Below are 19,086 nucleotides of genomic sequence, written 5' to 3'. Positions count from 1 at the left end.
TCTCCTCTTCTTCCTCCTCCTCCTCCTCCTCCTCCTCCTCACAGGCTGTCTGTGGTGGGGAGGGGGAGGGAAAGGAGTTTGTTAGCCGCTCTGAGACTCCTTTGGGTAGTGAAGGGCAGGGTATAAATCCAATCTCCTCCTCTTCCTCCTCATATCACCTCTTAGTCATCTCCTCTCCAGGCTAAACATACCAAGCTCCTTCAACCTTTCCACTTGGGACTTGGTCTACAGACCCCTCACCCTGTTTGTTGCCCTCCTAGAAGTACGTTCCAGTACTTGGTTGGGAGACTACCAAGGCAGTCCAGGGCTGCTGGGCAAAGGCAGGCAATGGCAAACCGCCTCTGATCGTCTCTTGCCTTGAAGACCCTACAGGCTCGTCATGAATTGGCTGCAACCCGATGGCACTTGACAGACAGCAGGCCGATGTGAAAGAAACCATGTGTGAAGCATTAAAGGAGAAACTGGTGGTGGTTCTTGACAGCACGGTCATTTCACGTACAACTTTGCGTTTCTTTCCATGCCTTCCAGGTACGGCCAAAGCACGCTCATTCAGTTTGAAGACTTTGGAAACCACAACGCTTTCCGCTTTTTGAGGAAGTATAGGGAGAAATACTGCACCTTTAACGACGACATACAAGGTGAACAGCGCCCTTTTGGTCTTTTCGTGGATGTCTCTGGTTAGACTCGGCTGCCTTTATGGGTCTGGCTCCATTCGACCCTTCTCAGAGGTTTGTTTCCTTCCGTAGGGACAGCGGCGGTAGCCTTAGCTGGCTTGCTGGCGGCACAGAAGGTTATTGGGAAGCCCCTCACAGAGCACCAGATCTTGTTCCTTGGTGCGGGAGAGGTAAGCCACACCCTTGATATGATCCAGAGGAGTTATCCGTGTTAATCTGTTGCTGCAAAACAATAAAAAGCCCAGGAGCCCCTTTAAGACTAATAAACTTTATTGTAGCATAAGCTTTCGAGAAACACAGCTCTCTTTGTCAGGTGCCTCTGACGAAGAGACCTGTGCTTCTTGAAAGGCTACAATAAAGTTTGTTAGTTGTCAAGGTGCTACGGGACTTTTTACCCTTGATATGAGTGCACCATCCCTCTGCCATCTCTTAGGCCGACAATGATAAATGTTTTGATGGGTTGTTCTGCACCCAAGTTCGGTGTAGTGGTTAAGTGTGCGGACTCTAATCTGGGAGAACTGGGTTTGATTCCCCACTCCTCCACTTGCAGCTGCTGGATGACCTTGGGCAAGCCATAGTTCTGTGAGAGCTGTCCTTAAAAGGGCAGTTCTTGAAAAAAGCTCTCTTAGGCCCACCTACCTCACAGGGTGTCTGTTGTGGGGAGGGGGAGGGAAAAGAGATTGTAAGCCACTCTGAGACTCCGAGTGAAGGGCGGGGTATAAATCCAATCTCCTCCTTCTCCTCCTAGTAGGGTTAGAAATATGTATCTTCTGCATGCACGTGCACAAAGGGGAAAAGGTGGGGGGAAGCAGTGGTGTTCTAAGGAGATAAACCTTTTGGGTAAAATGTAAAAAAAATAATAATAATTTGCCTTGGAAGCACAGAAGCTTTACTTTGACAGTATCCCCGACCCTCCAAGTTTCCCAGTTAAGGGGGAAATGCTGTTCAAACAAATTACAAAGATGATCTGACTCCAATGGCAACAAGGGAAAGAACTTTTACTTACAAAATTAGAAGCACATCTTACATAGAATCAAAGAGTTGGAAGGGGTTCCCAGGGTCATCTAGTCCAGCCCCCTACACAATGCAGGGAATTGTGCAGGGGGTTGGACTAGATGACCCTGGAGGTCCCGACATGACATACTCATGTTGGTATATTTAATTTACTGTGAACAGATTCACTTCAGAAAGGTTAACTCGCTACAGGCCCAAGCCCATGTAAGAAAGAAGAAGAGAGGTCCTATATAAGATGAAATACAGAAAGCAAGCAATGGCCAAAGAGGCTCAACATCTAAGTGATGAGAGGGTGGGGCCACCTGCCCAGTGTGTACCCAAGAGAGAGAATTCTCTTAACCCTTTCTCCGCCTCTAGATCCTCTTGCATGCAGAGTTACAATATTCAACAAAACTAAGCTCTGTACTGTCAAGAGCTGGCTTTTGCAGCCTGTCTAGTCATGCCGGCCACATGACCATGGAAACGTCTTCAGACAGCGCTGGCTCTTCGGCTTGGAAACGGAGATGAGCATCGCACCCTAGAGTTGGATTCGACTGGCTTTCGAGCAAGGGAAACCTTTACCTTTAGTCAAGTTACGCTTCTCTTGATCATATGCGCAAGACCGTTTCCAAAGTCTTGGGGTTGGGGAGCCCTGCGCTAGATGACTGATCAGCTAGCTAAAACTCCTTCCATGAATTAACAGTTGTGAAAATTTACACCGTCTCAAATTTCTGTCCCCTCTCTCAGGCTGCCCTTGGAATTGCGAATCTCATCGTCATGGCTATGGTGGAAGGGGGACTTTCCACAGAAGAAGCCCAAAAGAAGATATGGATGTTTGACAAATTTGGCTTACTGGTTCAGGTGAGGCTCTGGGCTGCGGTTTGGAAGGACGAGAGCTGTCTCCATCCCCCTCTTGACTCGGTTTTGACCATCAGAAGTTCTCTGCTTTAAAACTTTTAGGGCCGGGAACAAAAGGTGGACACCAACCAAGAACCCTTCAGTCATCCAGCCCCAGACCAGGTGCCCAAGACCTTCTTAGAGGCTGTGAACGTCCTTCAACCTTCTGCCATCATTGGTGAGTTTTTCCAGTGTGGGCACCTTTGGAGTTCTGACCCAGGGTGGTGGACACAATTACAAAGTGATGGCTGCAGTAGGCAAAGTCAACAGGCCCATAGCTATGATGGGGCTTTGGGGGGCCCTTTCTTAAAGGCACAGCCCCACAAGAATTGCTCCTGTAGTTACTTTTTCCCCAATCATTTCTGAACACTTTTTAAAGGCATGCACTCCTTTAAGCAGAGGGGGGTGCTGTAGTGGACTGATTCCCGCACTGAGCAAGGGGGTTGGAGTAGGTGACCTCTAGGATCCCTTCTAACTCTGTGTCAAGAAACTGGTCTCCTTTAAGAGAGTTTTTCTAAGTGTTTCCTGGACTCTAGTGTTTTCTGGACCCCACCTGCTGGCTTGTTATCAGAGTTGTTGCTTAGGCTGGCAGAAGTGATTAACTTGCAGCAGCTGAGAACTGCCATCTGGCTTTTCTTTCTGCACTGAGAACTTCAGCCCCATCAGGAAAAAAAGCGCCCTGCAAGCCACAAAGTCCTGGCTACGGGCCTGAAAGCCAACCACAAAATGACTGGGAGCAAGGTTATAAATAACTCTTAGAATAAGTCTTCATTTCCGGTAGAAGCTCTGTTTAACAGGGCACCTTTTTAAATCTGCACCACGGATCAGAAACCCTGATGCATGAATACCCTACTTATCTCTTCCCACTTTCTGAAAGCAATTGGTGGGTGCCAGGAAAGTTGTTGGCAGGTGACATGGGGCCCATGGGCGCCGCATTGGGAACCCCTGCCCTATGCCATTCTTCTAAAACATGCCATGCTTTTTCTCCTAATGGGAGTACGTGCCTGACAGGGTGTTAACGGAGGACGGATTTACTTCAGATGACTCAGGGCTATTTTTGGGCAGGAACGCACAGGAACGGAGTTCCGGCTGGCTCCCAAGTTGGCCACACCCAACAGGAACTCATTAGCATAATAGGCCACACCCAACAGCAGAAACGCATTAGGATTGGCTACATTAGGGGTATGTGGCCTAACATGCAAAGGAGTTCCTGCTACAAAAAAAACCTCTGGGTTTTGACAACAAACAAGGTAAACAGAATAACAAGCAAAAGGTGGGTGTGGCTGGATGACCACACTTCTGGTAACATGGGGTTGCACAAATTATCAATAAAACTTATATTTAAGAAAATGTGCTAATGAGCTGTGCTGGCGTGGGTGTGGACTAATATGCTAATGAGTTTCTGCTGTTGGGTGTGGCCTATTATGTTAATGAGTTCCTGCTGGGCTTTTTCTACAAAAAGAGCCCTGAGAGGACTGATTTACAACATTCAGACTCATCCCCCGGGGATGGGTTCACAAACTTATGTGTGTGAATGGGCCATCACCCAGCTGCGGAACTTTGCTCTGCGGTTTTGCATCTCTCCACACGACCTAAAGCCCCAGTGGAATCGGTTGACATACTCAGCTGCTGGTAATCAGGGGTGGAGATCCTATGCAGGGTGTGATCCTATGCAGACTTTCACCCTTCTGAGGCCACGTGCGATTCTGTTCAGGATTAGACTGAGAGTGGTGTGCGTGCAAGTGTGAGCCGGGCCTTGACGACGTGACATCCAAATGTGTGAATTTATTTGCCATAAGGATTATAGAAGTGTTGGGTGAGCAAAGGCTGCTGTTCAAAAGAGCCAAGGCATCTGGTTGATGTGTTGCTATCAAGAATGTATCTAAACTATAAGTAAATTAATTGGAGGTATATTAAAATATGATTGTGGTTATGTGCATGTGAAAACCCAATAAAAATACTTATCAAAAAAAAAAAAAAAGAGCCAAGGCATACTTTGATGCAGAAGCCACACCATGTCATAAGAACATAAGAGAAGCCAATGTTGGATTAGGCCAATGGCCCATCTAGTCCAACACTCTGTCAGTGGGGCCAGGACACTAGAAGCCCTCCCACTGTTGCCCCCCCAAGCACCAAGAATACAGAGCATCACTTGCCCCAGACTGAGAGTTCCTATCTATACCTTGTGGCTAATAGCCATCGATCGACCTCTGCTCGATATGTTTATGTCCACTCTTTTATTCGGGTGGATTGACAGTGTTGGTAAACATAGCTGAGGCATAGAAACATTCCCCCAGTACCCAATGAATGCTTTTCCCTGTCCCAGAAAATGTTTTGATTTTTTTCATTTTGAAATGCCCTCCTTTTTTCCATCTTCCAATCTGTTCCAGGAGTTGCAGGCGCTGGCCGGCTCTTTTCCCATGACGTGATTCGAGCGATGGGCTCCATCAATCAGAGACCAATAATATTTGCACTGAGTAACCCGACTACGCAAGCCGAATGCACGGCCGAGGATGCATATACGTTAACAGAGGTATGTCATATATCTTATTTTTGTGTGTGTGTTTTTGTATTTTTGTGTGTGCGCGCGTGTGTCTGCACATGGAAGTCGTGGCGACCTCTGGCGACTGACCCCTACTGGGGTCAGAGAGGTGGCTGCATAAAGCCTGCCCCTGTCCTCCCGACTGCTGGTATTCCAAGGAAGTTCCTCATCCAAGTGCTAACCACAGTCAACCCTGCTTAGCTTCCGAGATCTGACGCTATCGGGCTTGCCTGGGCTATGCAGGTCAGGGCAGTGATATATTTTAAACTGCTGTAATACACTTTTCTCCACGGTTGGCTCCGCATTGAGGCAAGGTAAGCTGGTGGAAACTTGGTTAGTAGATTTTGTGGGGGCATTTGCCTCTGCTGATGCCCCATTCAAGATCTGGATTGGGATAACATTTCTTCCCTTTTCTGATTGGATCTTGCTTTATCTGTATCCCATGACAAATCTCTGATCTCTCTTTCCTTATCACCTCTATGTAACAACCAGATCCATTCCAGCAAATTTAACAAGATGCTTTTCTTGCAGTCTCTTTTTCCTCGCTTGTGTGTTCCTGTTGCTAAACGGTTTTCACCTGTTCTGTCTGTGTTTTACACTCTCTAATGGCTGATTTGATATTACATCTCTTTATGTGTGCCATATCTCCCTGCAGGGTTAAACTGCAGGTTTTTATCCCGAACGTAAAGCAATGTAATATCAAATTGGCCACTAGGGGGAACACAACATGCATGGAACAACCCCCGTCTCCCCAAAGCAACAGGAACAAATAACTGAGGAAAGTGAGAGTGTGAAAAAGCCCACGAATTCACACTTGAATAATTTACTATGGCTGCGGTCACACGGAACATTAGCCACGCCAGAGAGATGGAAGATAGGCGGATTTTCCGGGCGCGATCTCACCGGCACATCTGGGAAGCGTAGCGCTCCCGTGGCTCAACTGAGGCTTCCCGCCGAAGACGCGCGGCAAAAAACTAGTACCTCCGAGGTACTAGTTTCCGGAAACCGTGGGGCAAGGGCATGCGCGTGATTGCGTTCACGGTGGAATCCTGTGGCATCCGGCGCCCGCCCATGTCCCGTCGCAAGCAGGTTTTTTTCCCCCCAAGTCCCCATAGGATGCGCACCAGCATGCAACCGCATATGCTGGGTTTTGCTCATCCGATGCATGCGCATGCACGAAGTTCGATGAAAAAAATAATAAAACCCGGTTTGCCACGGAAGCGGCGCCGAGCGATTGCTGGTGTGATCGCGCAGCGCCGCTTCTTTGCCGCGCTGCAGGATGGTCGTGTGATCGGCACCTCCCCCATGACCACGGAACCTTGACGGGACCTCGAGGGGCGGTATGATCGCGCAACCGCGCGTTATTTTGCTCCGGGGCAAACAGCCACGCTTCCCCACCCCCGCGTTTTCCTGCCCGTGTGACCGGGACCATAGGATATTTTCAGCCCCGTAGCCAGAAATTCTGGGTTGGTGGGGCATGGAGAAATGTTGTGGGGCAGCAGGGGGAGGAGGGATGGAGAGGGCGGCCGCATTCCTTCCCTGAACTCCCAGCTGCGAATTCGGCACATGGAGTTCAGGCATGGGCAGCCCCACTTGAAAAAACCCATTTAATGGTGTTCCCTTTAATGGTGTTAATTGTGTTTTTCAAGCAGGGGCTGCCTGTGCCTGAACTCCAAGCGGCAAAATCACCACTTGGATTTCAGGGAAGGTGTGCTGCTGCCCATCTCCCTCCCTTCCTGCAAGTTTTAAAGGGCCCTCGGAGGGGGGCAGCAGCTGTTGTGGGGCATGCCTCACATTTGAGGGGGCAGAGCCCCGAAATGCCCCACTGTAGCTATGGGCCTGGGTATTTCTCTCTGCTAAGACTCCCCACCGCCTCTGCCATTTATAACTCTTGTTATAAAAAATGTCTGCAGAATGATTTTACACTCCGTGCTTTTGATGAAGTGGGGGCTCGATTCCCCAAAGTTTACTCTGTAATGACAGTTTTTGGGTCTCCCTTTTATTTTTACTGCAACAGACTGGGCAGGTCCCTTTTGGAAACTGTGAGTTGGTTGCATGAAGAGAGATTGAATGGCTTAGGGCAAGGGGCCCCAGCGTGGTACCTTTCCTGGTGCCCCCACAAAGTTCTTTCTGAGAGTGGGTTGGGGCTAAGTGGGGTGTTTGCCCAGCGGGGCTTCTGATTGGTGGTGTAGATTAAAACGTAGTAAGACACAGGGAGGGGAAAACAAACCTGACCCAAAAACTGGAATCAAGAACCACGAGGGTAAGAAAGAAGTCTTGATAAAGGGCCAATATTAAAAACCTAGTTAAAACTTATAATATACAAAAACACATGTATTTATTAGAAAGGCAGTTAAAAACAACTAAGGGCCCAATGAAAGCCGCATTGAAAAGTTCAAGTGGCCTGAATGCAAGGGCCCATACACATGACCTGACACGTTTCCACCCTATTGGGGTCTATTGATCTTGCTGCTTAACCTTCCTTTTCTTGGTCCAGTATTAACTTATTGGTTATTGTATTGTAATATGTAATATTGTAACGTGTACCTCAAACTGTTTGACTTCTGAAGAAGGCCCCCAGTAGGGTGGAAATGCATCAGGTCGTGTGTATTGGCCCTTGTATTCAGGCCACTTCAACTTTTCAACAAGGCTTTCATTGGGCCTTTAGTTGTTTTTAGTAGATTAAAAGGTACCCTTTTGGACAGAGTTTCTCCCTGAAATGCTGACGACGTGCTATGGAAACCTACGTGTGTAATCTTGCTTCCTGATGTTTTGTGGTTGGCTTCACCTCCTGCAACAGCCATTTTGTAATTGTGCTCTCCACCTTGTGCCAGAATTCCGAAGGTACCCATAGGCTCAAAAATGTTGTGGGCGCTTGGCTTAAGGTTACGCACTCGGGTCCTTACCTGAGTGGAGATTCAAACCTGGTTTCCCCAAATCCTAGTCCAGCACTCTAAGCACTACACCACACTGGCTGTTTAGCATCCCAGACCCTGGCTGAGTTCTCCAGGGTCTCAGGTGGAAGTCTTTCATGGGTCCTACTACTTTGGCAAAATAAAATTTGGGATCACTACGTGATGGACAAAATAGCGGACACATATGAAACACACACACATAGGCAGGCAGGGTCACAATCTAGGTTTGTACGAAAGTGGTACGCTCTAATAGTGTACTTTACAGAAAATGACGTCCTACCAACAAATTGCGGATACTCTGAATGGATGCATTTATAAGTTGACAGTTTTTTTGAGGTCTGAGCACTCTCATGAACAGCTTTCCGAACTAGTTTAGTAGAATTGCAAAAAACTTATATATCACTCGTAGGTTATTTAAAAACTTTATGGATTGGACACACTGTAAATTACAAGTATTATTATATGCAATGTCACTGTTATACACTGCTTTTTTGGTTCATGCATAGTAATTCTTGCGTATACTTGACTTATCACCTAATAAAAACATTAAATTGTAAAAAACAAAATGTCTCCTACTACTTGATCCTTTGAACTGGAGGTGCCGGGGATTGAACCTGGGACCTTCCACACACCAAGCAGCTGCTCTACCACTGAGCCACGGTGAAGCTTGCAATGTGTATGCTTGCGGAATCAACTTCTGAAGATGTCCTTTCCCCTCTTCCCGTTTAACAGGGGCGTTGCCTTTTTGCCAGTGGCAGTCCGTTCGAGCCAGTGAAGCTGAGCGACGGCAGAGTCTTCAAACCGGGCCAGGGGAACAACGCTTACATATTTCCAGGTAAGAGCTAAAAAGCCACCTTGTTTCTTTCCTGCGGCTCCAAGACTAGGTGACTGAGAACTCTTTCAGCCTGGAAGAAGCCAGAGGCCTTGTTCGTTTGGAGGTGCCTTTGGTTGGATATTGTAACTCTGCTTGCAGGAGGATCTGGGAGGGAAAGGGTTGAGAGAATTTTCTTGCTCGGGCACACTTGGGAGTTGCCCCCTCCCATCAGTTAGATGTTGCGCCTCATTGGCCCCCACTTGCCTTCAGTTTCATCTTATATATAGGACCTCTCTTCTTTTCTCTCTTACCTGGGCTTGGAGCTGTAACGGGTTAACCTTTTTGAAGCCAGTCTGTTCACAATAATAGATTCAGGTGGGTAGCCGTGTTGGTCTGAAGCAACACAACAAAGTTAGAGTCCAGCGGCACCTTTAAGACCAACAAAGTTAAATCTGGGTACAAGACTCCATAAAATATGTTCCCCAGAGACCACTATGGTCAGGGTTGCAATATTGCCCAGCCCTCCCTGGCCCTAGGGACACCAGGCTGGTATCAACCAGGACCAGGGCTTTTTCTGTGGCAGCTCCAACTTGGTGGAATAAGCTTCCGGAAGAGACCGGGGCCCTGTGGGACCTTTCACAGTTCCGCAGGGCCGCGAAAATGGAGCTCTTCCGCCACCCACTGCTCAGGCTCCACTGGACTCTTTTGGATTGCTAGCTATTGGGAGGGGGGGGGAGAGAACGTGCAGATCTGCCCTCACAGAGGAGGGAGAGTTTGTACCTGAAGGTGGGCTGGGGGGGAGGTGCTCTGCAACTTACCTGGCTGCTTCTTGCTCCTCATGGCCTGACTGAGGACTGCTGGGAGCAGGGGGTGGGGCTTGTTGCATGTGCCTGCCCCCTGGGCTCCTGTGCGCTCCCACAGGAAATGACCCCTGGTCTTATTATATAGCTTCTTTGCTTTATATGCATGGTACCCGAAAGAGTCAGCACTGGCATAGACCAGTTGGTAGAGTGCTTGACCTGACTTGAGGTGTGGTGCCATTTTCAGAAAGGGGCTCACCCCCCTCAATCTTCCCCAAGCCAAACGTAACCCGCTCTGCTATAGCCCTCGAGGGGGCCCAATAAATTTCCTGGGCTTTCTCTAGAGGTACAGGGCCAAACTTCCCATCTTTGAGCATTCCACATCCAAATCTCCCAAGCAATTGTTTGTTTTAAAACAACTGTGTCCCCCCCAAAAAAAATTTTGGATAATGACCAGGGCGCGGTGGGGGGAATGGGCGGCTTTAACCTTTTTTTACTTGTACTGCGTTCCTGACCCAAAAAAATGCCTCCACAAGTGGCTATTTGCCCCATTGGGTCAAACATAAAGACCGTTTCAGGTCAGGAAAGGGCGGGATTCCTTGGACCACATCAGTGTATCATGAGTAGAATATCTATGATCTGTGAGACCCAGGTTTGAATCCCCACTCTACCATGGAAGTCTGCTTGGCAATCTTAGGCCAGTGTCAGCTAGGCCTCCTGCCTGGTTGTCATGAGATGGGGGGGGCTGCGTTGGAATGCTAAGTTTAGTTTCTGCTGAGCCTACTTTGGTTTTTTTATCTGTCATACTCTGTCTTGTCTTTCTCCCGGGAAATGTTACCCGTTACTTTGGTGGGCTTTTGCTGTCTACCTGTTTGGCTAAGGGGCCATCAGGGGACCCTTTGAGTTATGTACCCTGTTTCCCCGAAAATAAGACCTACCCAAAAAATAAGCCCTAGCAGGATTTCTATGCATTTGTGGTATAAGCCCTAGTGTGTCTTCTTGAGAAAAAATAAATATAAGACAGTGTCTTATTTTCGGAAAAACACGGTATATCTATTTGCTTCGCGCGCTTTCTCCTCAGTTCTAACACGGTATCGTTAAGGTACCTGTTGCATTACTGTCTCAATAAACTTTACTTCTCTGAACGAACGTTGTTGGGAACTGATTGGCTCAGGAGTCTGACAGCCAGTAGCCCACACTCAAGACTAACTTACCTCACAGGTTGTTATGAGGATAAAATAGAGGAGAGGAGAACGATGTACGCTCCTTTGTGTCCCCCTTGGGGAGAAAGGTGTGGTGTCAATCAATAAATGAAATGGCACTTTCCATTCCGAATCGGGCCCCTGTGCCACTGTTACTTCAAAAAAGAAAAAAAAAATTATTGGAAGCTCCGGACATGGAAGTTGTGGTGTTGATTTGCTCTGTACTCCCAAAGGTGTGACTTCTCCTGAAATGAGAAATGCTGTGTGAGAAGCTCCCTAGAATGTTAGAATCTAAACATGAGCTGAGGTGATATCATTACTGTGGGGAACCTGATATTTAAATGTATAGAAGTGGCTATGGGGCGTGAGTTTCTCTTGAACTGTAAAGCAGGGCTAGTTTGGACCTACCTTGGAAGAGGTTTTGTGTGGAAATATGAGGAAATATGGAATTTCTGTTATCACTTTCTGAGGCAAAGGGATAAGGCACAGAAACTTAAATTGCGTGTTAAGTGCCATCATGTTTAGTGTAGTGGAGAGTCAGTTTGGTGTAATGGTTAGGAGTGCGGACTGTAATCGGGGATAACTGGCTTTGATTCCCCACTCCTCCACATGAATCTGCTGGGGTGACCTTGGGTCAGTCACAAGTTCTCTCAGAACTGTTCCCTCAGGAGCAGTTCTCGACAGAGCTCTCTCAGCCCCACCTACCTCACAGGGTGTCTGTGGTGGGGAGGGGAAGGGAAAGGAGATTGTAAGCCGCTCTGAGACTCCTTTGGGTAGTGGAGGGCGAGAGCTCTTTTCCAATCTCTTCTCTTTTTCTTCTTCAAGTCACTTCCAATTTATGGCAACCCTATGAATTAATGACCTCCAAAGCACCCTGTCATTAGCAGCCATTCTCAGGTCTTGCAAACTGAGGGCCTTTGTGGCTTCCTTGATTGAGTCCATCCATCTCAGGTTGGGTCTTCCTCTTTTCCTGCTGCCTTCGACGTCTCCTAGCGTGATTGTCTTTTCCTGTGACTCTTGTCTTCTCTCGATGTGGCCAAAGTACAGCAGCCTCAGTTCAGTCATTCTTCTAGGGAGAGTTCAGACTTGATTTCATCTAGAACCTGCTTCTATGGATCTGAATGAGTAAACCAGAATACCTTCAGTGGGGGGGAAAGAGATTGTCTGTAGGTACTTCCTGGGGTCAGTCTGGTGGGGGTGGCTTTTTTGTTGTTGTTGCCATAACCTGCTAAAAAGTATAATTGCATTTTAGGTGTCGCTCTTGCTGTTGTGCTCAGTGATGTCCGACACATTAGCGATAAAGTGTTCCTGGAAGCTGCAAAGGTCAGTGGTTTTATGGGGGGATGATTGGGGGCTGAAACGGCCGTGCATATGTCACAGTGTCTTGGTAAGCGGAGGGCTTTCCAAGGTCATCTGCACACGGGCTGTTTGCCCCAGCTTATATTTATATTTATATATTTAATTTATAGCCCGCTCTCCCCGCCGAAGCGGGCTCAGGGCGGCTTACAGTCAGGCACCAGCCAACACATATAACATTTAAAACCATTTAAAACATTCTACAAAAATACAATATAAGGTGCTCCAGATGTTCCAGTTGATCTTCTATCGAGATGACGTATGCTGCTGCTCTACCGACTCAGTGTCATCTAAATGCTATAGGGCAGGCCAGGGGTCATTTCGTAGAAAAAGAGGTGCAGGAACTCATTAGTATAACTCATTAGCATATGCCACACCCCCTGACATCACCGGAAGTGTGTCAGAAGGCAACACCCCCACCGCTCAGGCTCCACTGGACTGTTTTGGATTGCTAGCTATTGGGGAGGGGGGAAGTGCAGATCTGCCCTCGCAGAGGAGGGAGAGTTTGTACCTGAATAAAACTTGGTCTTAAAAAAGGTGCCACTGGACTGTTTTGGACCAGAGGGGTGGGGGCTCTGCAACTTACCTGGCTGCTTCTTGCTCTGACTGAGGGCTGCTGGGAGCAGGGGGTGGAGCTTGTTGCATGTGCCCACCCCCTGGGCTCTTTACTGCCGGAGCTCCGCTCCTGTGCGCTCCTGCAGGAAATGACCCCTGGGGCAGGCATGTCCAACTTCGAACAGGTAGTGATCTGTTTTTTCTGGCCAAAAGTGCCGGTGATCTACCACCATGAAAATAAACTTTCAAATTAGATTTTAACCCACTAAAGTTGGGTCCCCCCCCCAATATTTATAATGCACCTTCTGTCATTTACTGGTAAGCAAAATAAGCTCTTCTTTGGAACACTCGTCTCCGTTATACTGGGGTGCCTGGGTGCTAGGTTAGTATGAACACTGGCCGAATCTGGTCCAAAACTGTCACGGTCCCAAAGTATTAAAGATCAACAGGAACCGAAGACCTCTGGATGATGCCAAAACCACACATGCAGTTCTAAAAGTAAAAAATAAGAATTCATCATACTGGCACCAATAATCAAACACCACCAAACAGTCATAAAAAACCCCTCCAAACACCTGTCCACCAAACCAGGAGACCCAAGTGGGGCTGGTGATCTACCTCTGACCCCTCCACGATCTACTGGTAGATCACGATCTACCTGTTGGACATACCTGCTACAGGGAAACAAGGATTCTCCCCCTCCTCCACTTCCCCCGAATGTTGTGGTGCTTCCACGCCCCTGAGGGGTTTTCCCTCCTCTTTCCTGCAATCTTTCCCAAATCTGTGATAGATCGCTGCAAGGCCAGGATTTAGGGACCCCTGCAAGGGGTCAGGATGGCAGCTGTGTGGACAATCCAACCCACAACACTGCTGTCTTCCCTGCCCTGTCCCCCTTGGCAGTGATTTCCCACCCTGCCGCAAGACGGCTTTTTCAAAAATCGGCAGTTGAATATCATTATAGTGTTATAACAATCTGGATGTCGGGGTCTCTGATTTCCCAGTTTTCATTACAACAACAAAAAAAAAGTCTAGCTCCTTTTCATTGCAGCAATATGTCTGATCCAGCAGGGCTCTTCTTATGGTCTTATAACTTAGGAGCTCAGGCTTTGCGTGTGGCTACTGTGGAAAGTATAGCCGGTAGCCACGTCCCTCTGTGTGTGTGTGCGCGTGCTATCCTTTAAAATATTGTTTTCTCTGCATTTAAAGACGCTGACTGAGCAGCTGAGTGAGGAGGAGCTAGCCCAGGGAAGGCTGTACCCACGGCTCAGCAACATCAGAGAGGTCTCCATTAACATCGCTGTGAAAGTAAGTGTGCACTTCAAAGGGAAATGGAGAGAAGGTGTCCCAAAAGATGTTCAGTGCATCGGCGTTCTTCTTAATAGCAGGGGCTGAAGGGGGAGGGATGTTCAGGTATTTTGGTAATCAGAAACGCTTCCATGGAATGAGCATGAACATTTTGCTCTACTTGCTTGGAGAGGATTTGGCCAATAGCCAGGCTACCTCAATGGGACCTTCTGCCTAGAGAGGCAGCATACCTCTGGGTACTAGATGGAGGTTAGACTGGCTTCCTTAGGCCACAACCTGGGTGTTTCTGAAGACCAAAACAGACAAGATGCTGGGAAGTCTGTGAATGGAAGAGAGTACTGCTTTCACACAACAGGTAGTCGCCTTGTGGAACTCATTATTGCAAGATGCGGTCATGGCCAGGGTTCCCTCTAAGCTGAGTTAGTGTGAGCTAGCTCATAGTTTTTTAGCCTCCGGCTCACACATTTTTGTCTCGGCTCAGGAAGGAGGGCTCCAGAGCAAACTGATTCATGCAGCAGCCAAATCGCTCGCTCACAACTTGAATGCCAGGAGCTCACAAAGTAGAACTTTTGCTCACAAGACTTCACGGCTTAGAGGGAACATTGGTCATGGCTAGTGGCTAAACAGGATTGGATGGACTTCTGGAGGAAAGGTCTATTGTTAGCTATTGGCCCTGATAACCAAATCGGACTTCCAGGGTCAGGGTTCAGAATTCCTGCAATGGTTGGATCCTTGGAACATTCGGCAGGGGAGAATAGTGGGGTGGGGCCTTCCCTCTGGCATCAAACTGCTCACTGTTGGAAACCCGATGTGGGACTAATTGGGCTACTCAGATGTCCATGCCTTCCCAGAGTCCTTCAAAGCTGAATTAGTGACATGTGAGGACCTGTTACAGATTGAGGCAATGTGGGCAGGGGTTTTCCACCCTTCTGCCTTCGTGCAATTTTGTTAGTTAAATCAGGGGTCCCTAAACTTTTTTGAGCCCATGGGCACGTTTGGAATTTCGACACAGGGTGGTGGACGCAGCCAGAAAATGACTGTCGCGGGTGAGGGAGCCTCAGACCAGACAGATGGATGTCCTAGTGCGGGGGACAAACGGAGTAATTTGAAAAATACACTCGGAAAGAGGAATGTGAGAGAGAATGAAACAATGCTGAAACAGTGCTGCTTTAATCCGCCGAGTCCATTGGATGTTCAGCGGCTAATCAGAAACCCTGCTTGGCAAGAGCCCCAACTGGCCCCACCAACTTTCTAAAAAATACTTGGTGGGCACCAGGAAAGGTGTTGGTGGGGGCCGTGGTCAGTGTTCCCTCTAAACTGAGTCAGTGTGAGCTAGCTCACAGTTTTTTAGCCTCCGGCTCACAGATTTTTGTCTTCGCTCAAGAAGGAAGGCTCCAGAGCAAAACTAATTTATGCAGTAGCCAAGTCGCTCGCTCACAACTCTAATGCCGGCAGCTCACAAAGTAGAATTTTGGCTCACAAGACTCCACCGCTTAGAGGGAACGTTGGCCGTGGTGCCCCTGGGCGCCACATTGGGGAGCTCTCATGTCCAGGGCAAAGGGCAGTACAGGGGACTGCTATTGGCTAATAAAATAGGAGAGGAGCTAAGCCCCCCCCATACAGCCCTGCGTAGCTGTAATTCACTTTAAAAAGACTCTGGGATAATTTATTTATTCTGGGCCTGGGTCACACGGGCAAGAAAATGCGGGGGGGAAGCGTGGCTGTTTGCCCCGGGGCAAAATAACGTGCGATTGCACCAGCAGACGTATCGTGGAGGTCTCATGGAGGTCCCATGTTAGGGGGGAGGTGCCGAGCACACCACAATCCTGCACCGCGGCAAAGAAGCGGCGCAGCAAACGGGTGGTTTTTTCCGGACACCAAAGTGTGCACATGCCCCGTTGGGTGTTTGTGCGCATCCCATGGACAGTTGGAAAAAAACCCCTTTATATGAGGGGGCATGGGCGGGCGCCGGAACTACCACCTGCCCTTGCCCCGCGGTTACCCTGGAAACTAGTACCTCCGAGGTACTAGTTTTTTGCCATGCAGTTTCGGCTGGAAGCCTCGGTTGAGCCACGGGAGTGCTACGCTTCCCAGATGTGGTGAGATCGCGCCCGGAAAATCCGCCTATCTTCCGTCCCTCTAGCGTGCCTAATGCTCCGTGTGACCGCAGCCCTGGTACCTTTTATCCCACCCTTTGTTCAAGGAGCTCCGGGCAGCACACCTGGATTCTCCCCTTAAGACATTGTATCCTACCCTGACCTGGATAGCCCAAGCTAGCCTGATCTCATCAGATCTCATCAGATCTCGAAAGCTAAGCAGGGTCAGCCTTGGCTAGTATTTGGAAGGGTGACCTCCAAGGAATACCAGGGCTGTGACGCAGAGGCATGTGACCGCAGCCCTGGTACCTTTTATCCCACCCTTTGTTCAAGAAGCTCCGGGCAGCACACCTGGAGTCTCCCCTTAAGACATTGTATCCTACCCTGACCTGGATAGCCCAGGCTAGCCCGATCTCATCAGATCTCATCGGATCTCGAAAGCTAAGCAGGGTCGGCCTTGGCTAGTATTTGGAAGGGTGACCTCCAGGGAATACCAGGGCTGTGACGCAGAGGCAGGCAATGGCAGACCGCCTCTGAAACGTCTTTCACCTTAAAAACAAGTCTAGCGCAAAACCTAGTGTGCATAATGCTAAAAGAGCTACTGGCAGCCAGGATCTCCAGGCTATACGACACACACTGCCATACGATGATGATGATGGCATTGTATCCTCATGCCAGCCATAAGAACATAAGAGCCAAAGGCCCATCCAGTCCAACACTCTGTGTCACACAGTGGCCAGAAATACCAGGTGCCCTCAGGAGGTCCACCAGTGGGGCCAGGACACTAGGAGCCCTGTGAGGTGGGCTAGGTTGAGAGAGAATTATTGGCCCAAGGCCACCCAGGAAGTGGGGATTTGAACCCAGGTCTCCCCACTCCCAGTCCAGCACCCTAGCCACTGCATGGCAATCTCCGTCGTGTCTAATCTGACCTTCAAAGGTATTTGGTCATTGCAAACAGAATGCTCAACTAGTTGGATGTTGGTTTGGTCCTGCAGGGAGAAATCTGCCCATTTTTCAGGGAAAGAAAAAGATGTGTCCTTTTTTGGTCTCGTTTTGGTCTTGTCTTTTTAATCCCCAAGGGATGAGCAAACCAATAATTGACTGTTTTTTCCCCTTCAGGTTATGAAGTATTTGTACGCTAACCACATGGCTTTCCATTATCCCGAGCCCAAGGACAAGAACCAGTACGTCTGGTCCAACGTCTGGACCAACGAATACGAATCCTTCCTGCCTGATTTGTATGACTGGCCAGCGTCTATATCGTACCCACCGAAAACGCAATGACTTTGCCTCAGGATGGATTCCTCAGGTAGCACTTGAATTCTGCAGGGAGCCCCTCCTCAGAGCATTTTTCCGGATTATAAGACTCGTAGCTTACTTTCCCCGTTTTTCTTCTAAAATTCCCTTTGTAACCGTCCCTCCAGTTTCTCGCCACATGGATTTCGTCTGACAGTGAAGACCTGGATTCCCACCGATGGACTAATTGAACACAGAAAGTTGCTTTAGATATTTTAAAGTTCAGTTCGACATCCCACGTTTCAAAGACGATTTAACCACGTACAGGGGATCCATAACCCTTTCTTGGCATCTCGTCTTAGGCCTCATTTTATATGTTTGGCAGAATCAAAATGGAGGTGCTTTTTCTGGATTGTGTCCCTTCAGGTGATAGATGGCAGGTTGTGTATTTAAGTGCTTCTCCTGTGCGTGCGGAAAAATTCAGGGAGAAGAGTGTGGCTTAGCTTTCCGGCGTTCTATTTTTCTACTCGCAGGCGGTTCGTTTTGCCGAATGTTCAGATACTCAATCCTCCGCTGCGGCTTGAAGTAGCACAGCCTAGAAGAATCTTTACCACCCAGCCTTTCTCCAAGTACAAGAGGACCATATGCTTCCTTTCCAGAGGTCTCCCTTTTGTGCAGTAATTTCCTTTTGTGATCTGTTTGAGCCTTCCACTTGTCAGATACGCTGAATTTGTGACAATAGTCAAAGACAGACTTGCCCAGAAAGGAATTTCCCCCCCTGGAGGACAAGACCCACGTGTCCCAAGTTTCTGAGCTTCAAGCGAGCAGCTCAGGTTTTGTGAGTGCACCTGGCAGAACTCATTATTCTGAGTAAGTGTGATTGAGATAGCCAGAACACAGATGGGTCTGAATTTGAAACTGTCACTGTGTGACTTCGGTTATGTGACCTTCCTTTATTTATCCCTCCTGCCCTGCAAGCAAGAAGGCATACCCGTGGGGTGTGAGGTTTTTTTTACTCACTTTGCCTTTTCAAGCTGTTGCTGTTCAGCATTGTTGCAATCCTTAGCTTCAGTTTCAGGGGCTCCGATGCATGCCCACAGCCCCATCCCATCTCCGCTCTCATTGGAGGACCTCTCCCCCCGCCCCTTGGGACGTCAGTTCTCCAGTCCTGTAAGTGGGGCAGTCAGTTCACCCGGAATCCTGCCTCGGACACCCTCCTTGGACCTTTGGATCGGAGCCGCTATTCATCAGTCAGAGTTCTTTATTTTATAGTTGTTTGTTTGAAACAGTTGCCAGCCAGGCCTTTTAGAAAACACAGATATTCCTGGAAAACAGAAAGCACTTCTGTTGGAGACATGCATCTTAAATGCAGGAGGGAAAGTGGTTTCCCAGCCAAGGAAACTGTGAATGTAGCATCGGTTTGAAAAGTTCTGCGTTGCCAGGGATCAACGGTGGATCTACGCGGCGGCCTGAATTAACCACAGCTGGGAAAGCGAGCTCAGTCCCGGGTGGATTTTATTAACAACGTTGTTTATAGTTCATGTTTTTCCCCCTTAAAAGAAAACTCAAAGGGAGATAGCAGCATAATGCAAAATGCAAACAGAGAAGCATATCACTAAAATGCGTAACAATAGCATGGAATGAAATACTGAAGTGTGACCGGCCTTAAGTCCGTTAATAGTTGTCAGCTCCATGAAATGC

The 19,086-nt window shown here is 48.4% G+C and overlaps 1 protein-coding gene across 1 annotated transcript in view; it reads left to right on the top strand.

Annotated features, from left to right (window-relative positions):
* Positions 1-18,272, top strand: part of ME2 (malic enzyme 2, NAD(+)-dependent, mitochondrial) — a 55,273-nt gene extending 37,001 nt beyond the window's left edge. The window contains exons 8-16 of the mRNA XM_015425026.1: positions 529-638; positions 747-844; positions 2,415-2,528; positions 2,628-2,742; positions 4,955-5,097; positions 8,754-8,856; positions 12,090-12,160; positions 13,955-14,053; positions 17,269-18,272. Coding sequence (XP_015280512.1) covers positions 529-638; positions 747-844; positions 2,415-2,528; positions 2,628-2,742; positions 4,955-5,097; positions 8,754-8,856; positions 12,090-12,160; positions 13,955-14,053; positions 17,269-17,433 — 1,018 coding nt within the window. The 3' untranslated portion in view covers positions 17,434-18,272. The remainder of the gene's footprint in view (positions 1-528; positions 639-746; positions 845-2,414; positions 2,529-2,627; positions 2,743-4,954; positions 5,098-8,753; positions 8,857-12,089; positions 12,161-13,954; positions 14,054-17,268) is intronic.
* Positions 18,273-19,086: the final 814 nt, after the last annotated feature.

This window comes from Gekko japonicus, unplaced genomic scaffold (genome assembly GCF_001447785.1).
Source record: "Gekko japonicus isolate JY-2015 unplaced genomic scaffold, Gekko_japonicus_V1.1 scaffold2383, whole genome shotgun sequence".
Lineage (NCBI taxonomy): Eukaryota > Metazoa > Chordata > Lepidosauria > Squamata > Gekkonidae > Gekko > Gekko japonicus.
This window is presented reverse-complemented; position numbering and strand designations above follow the sequence as displayed.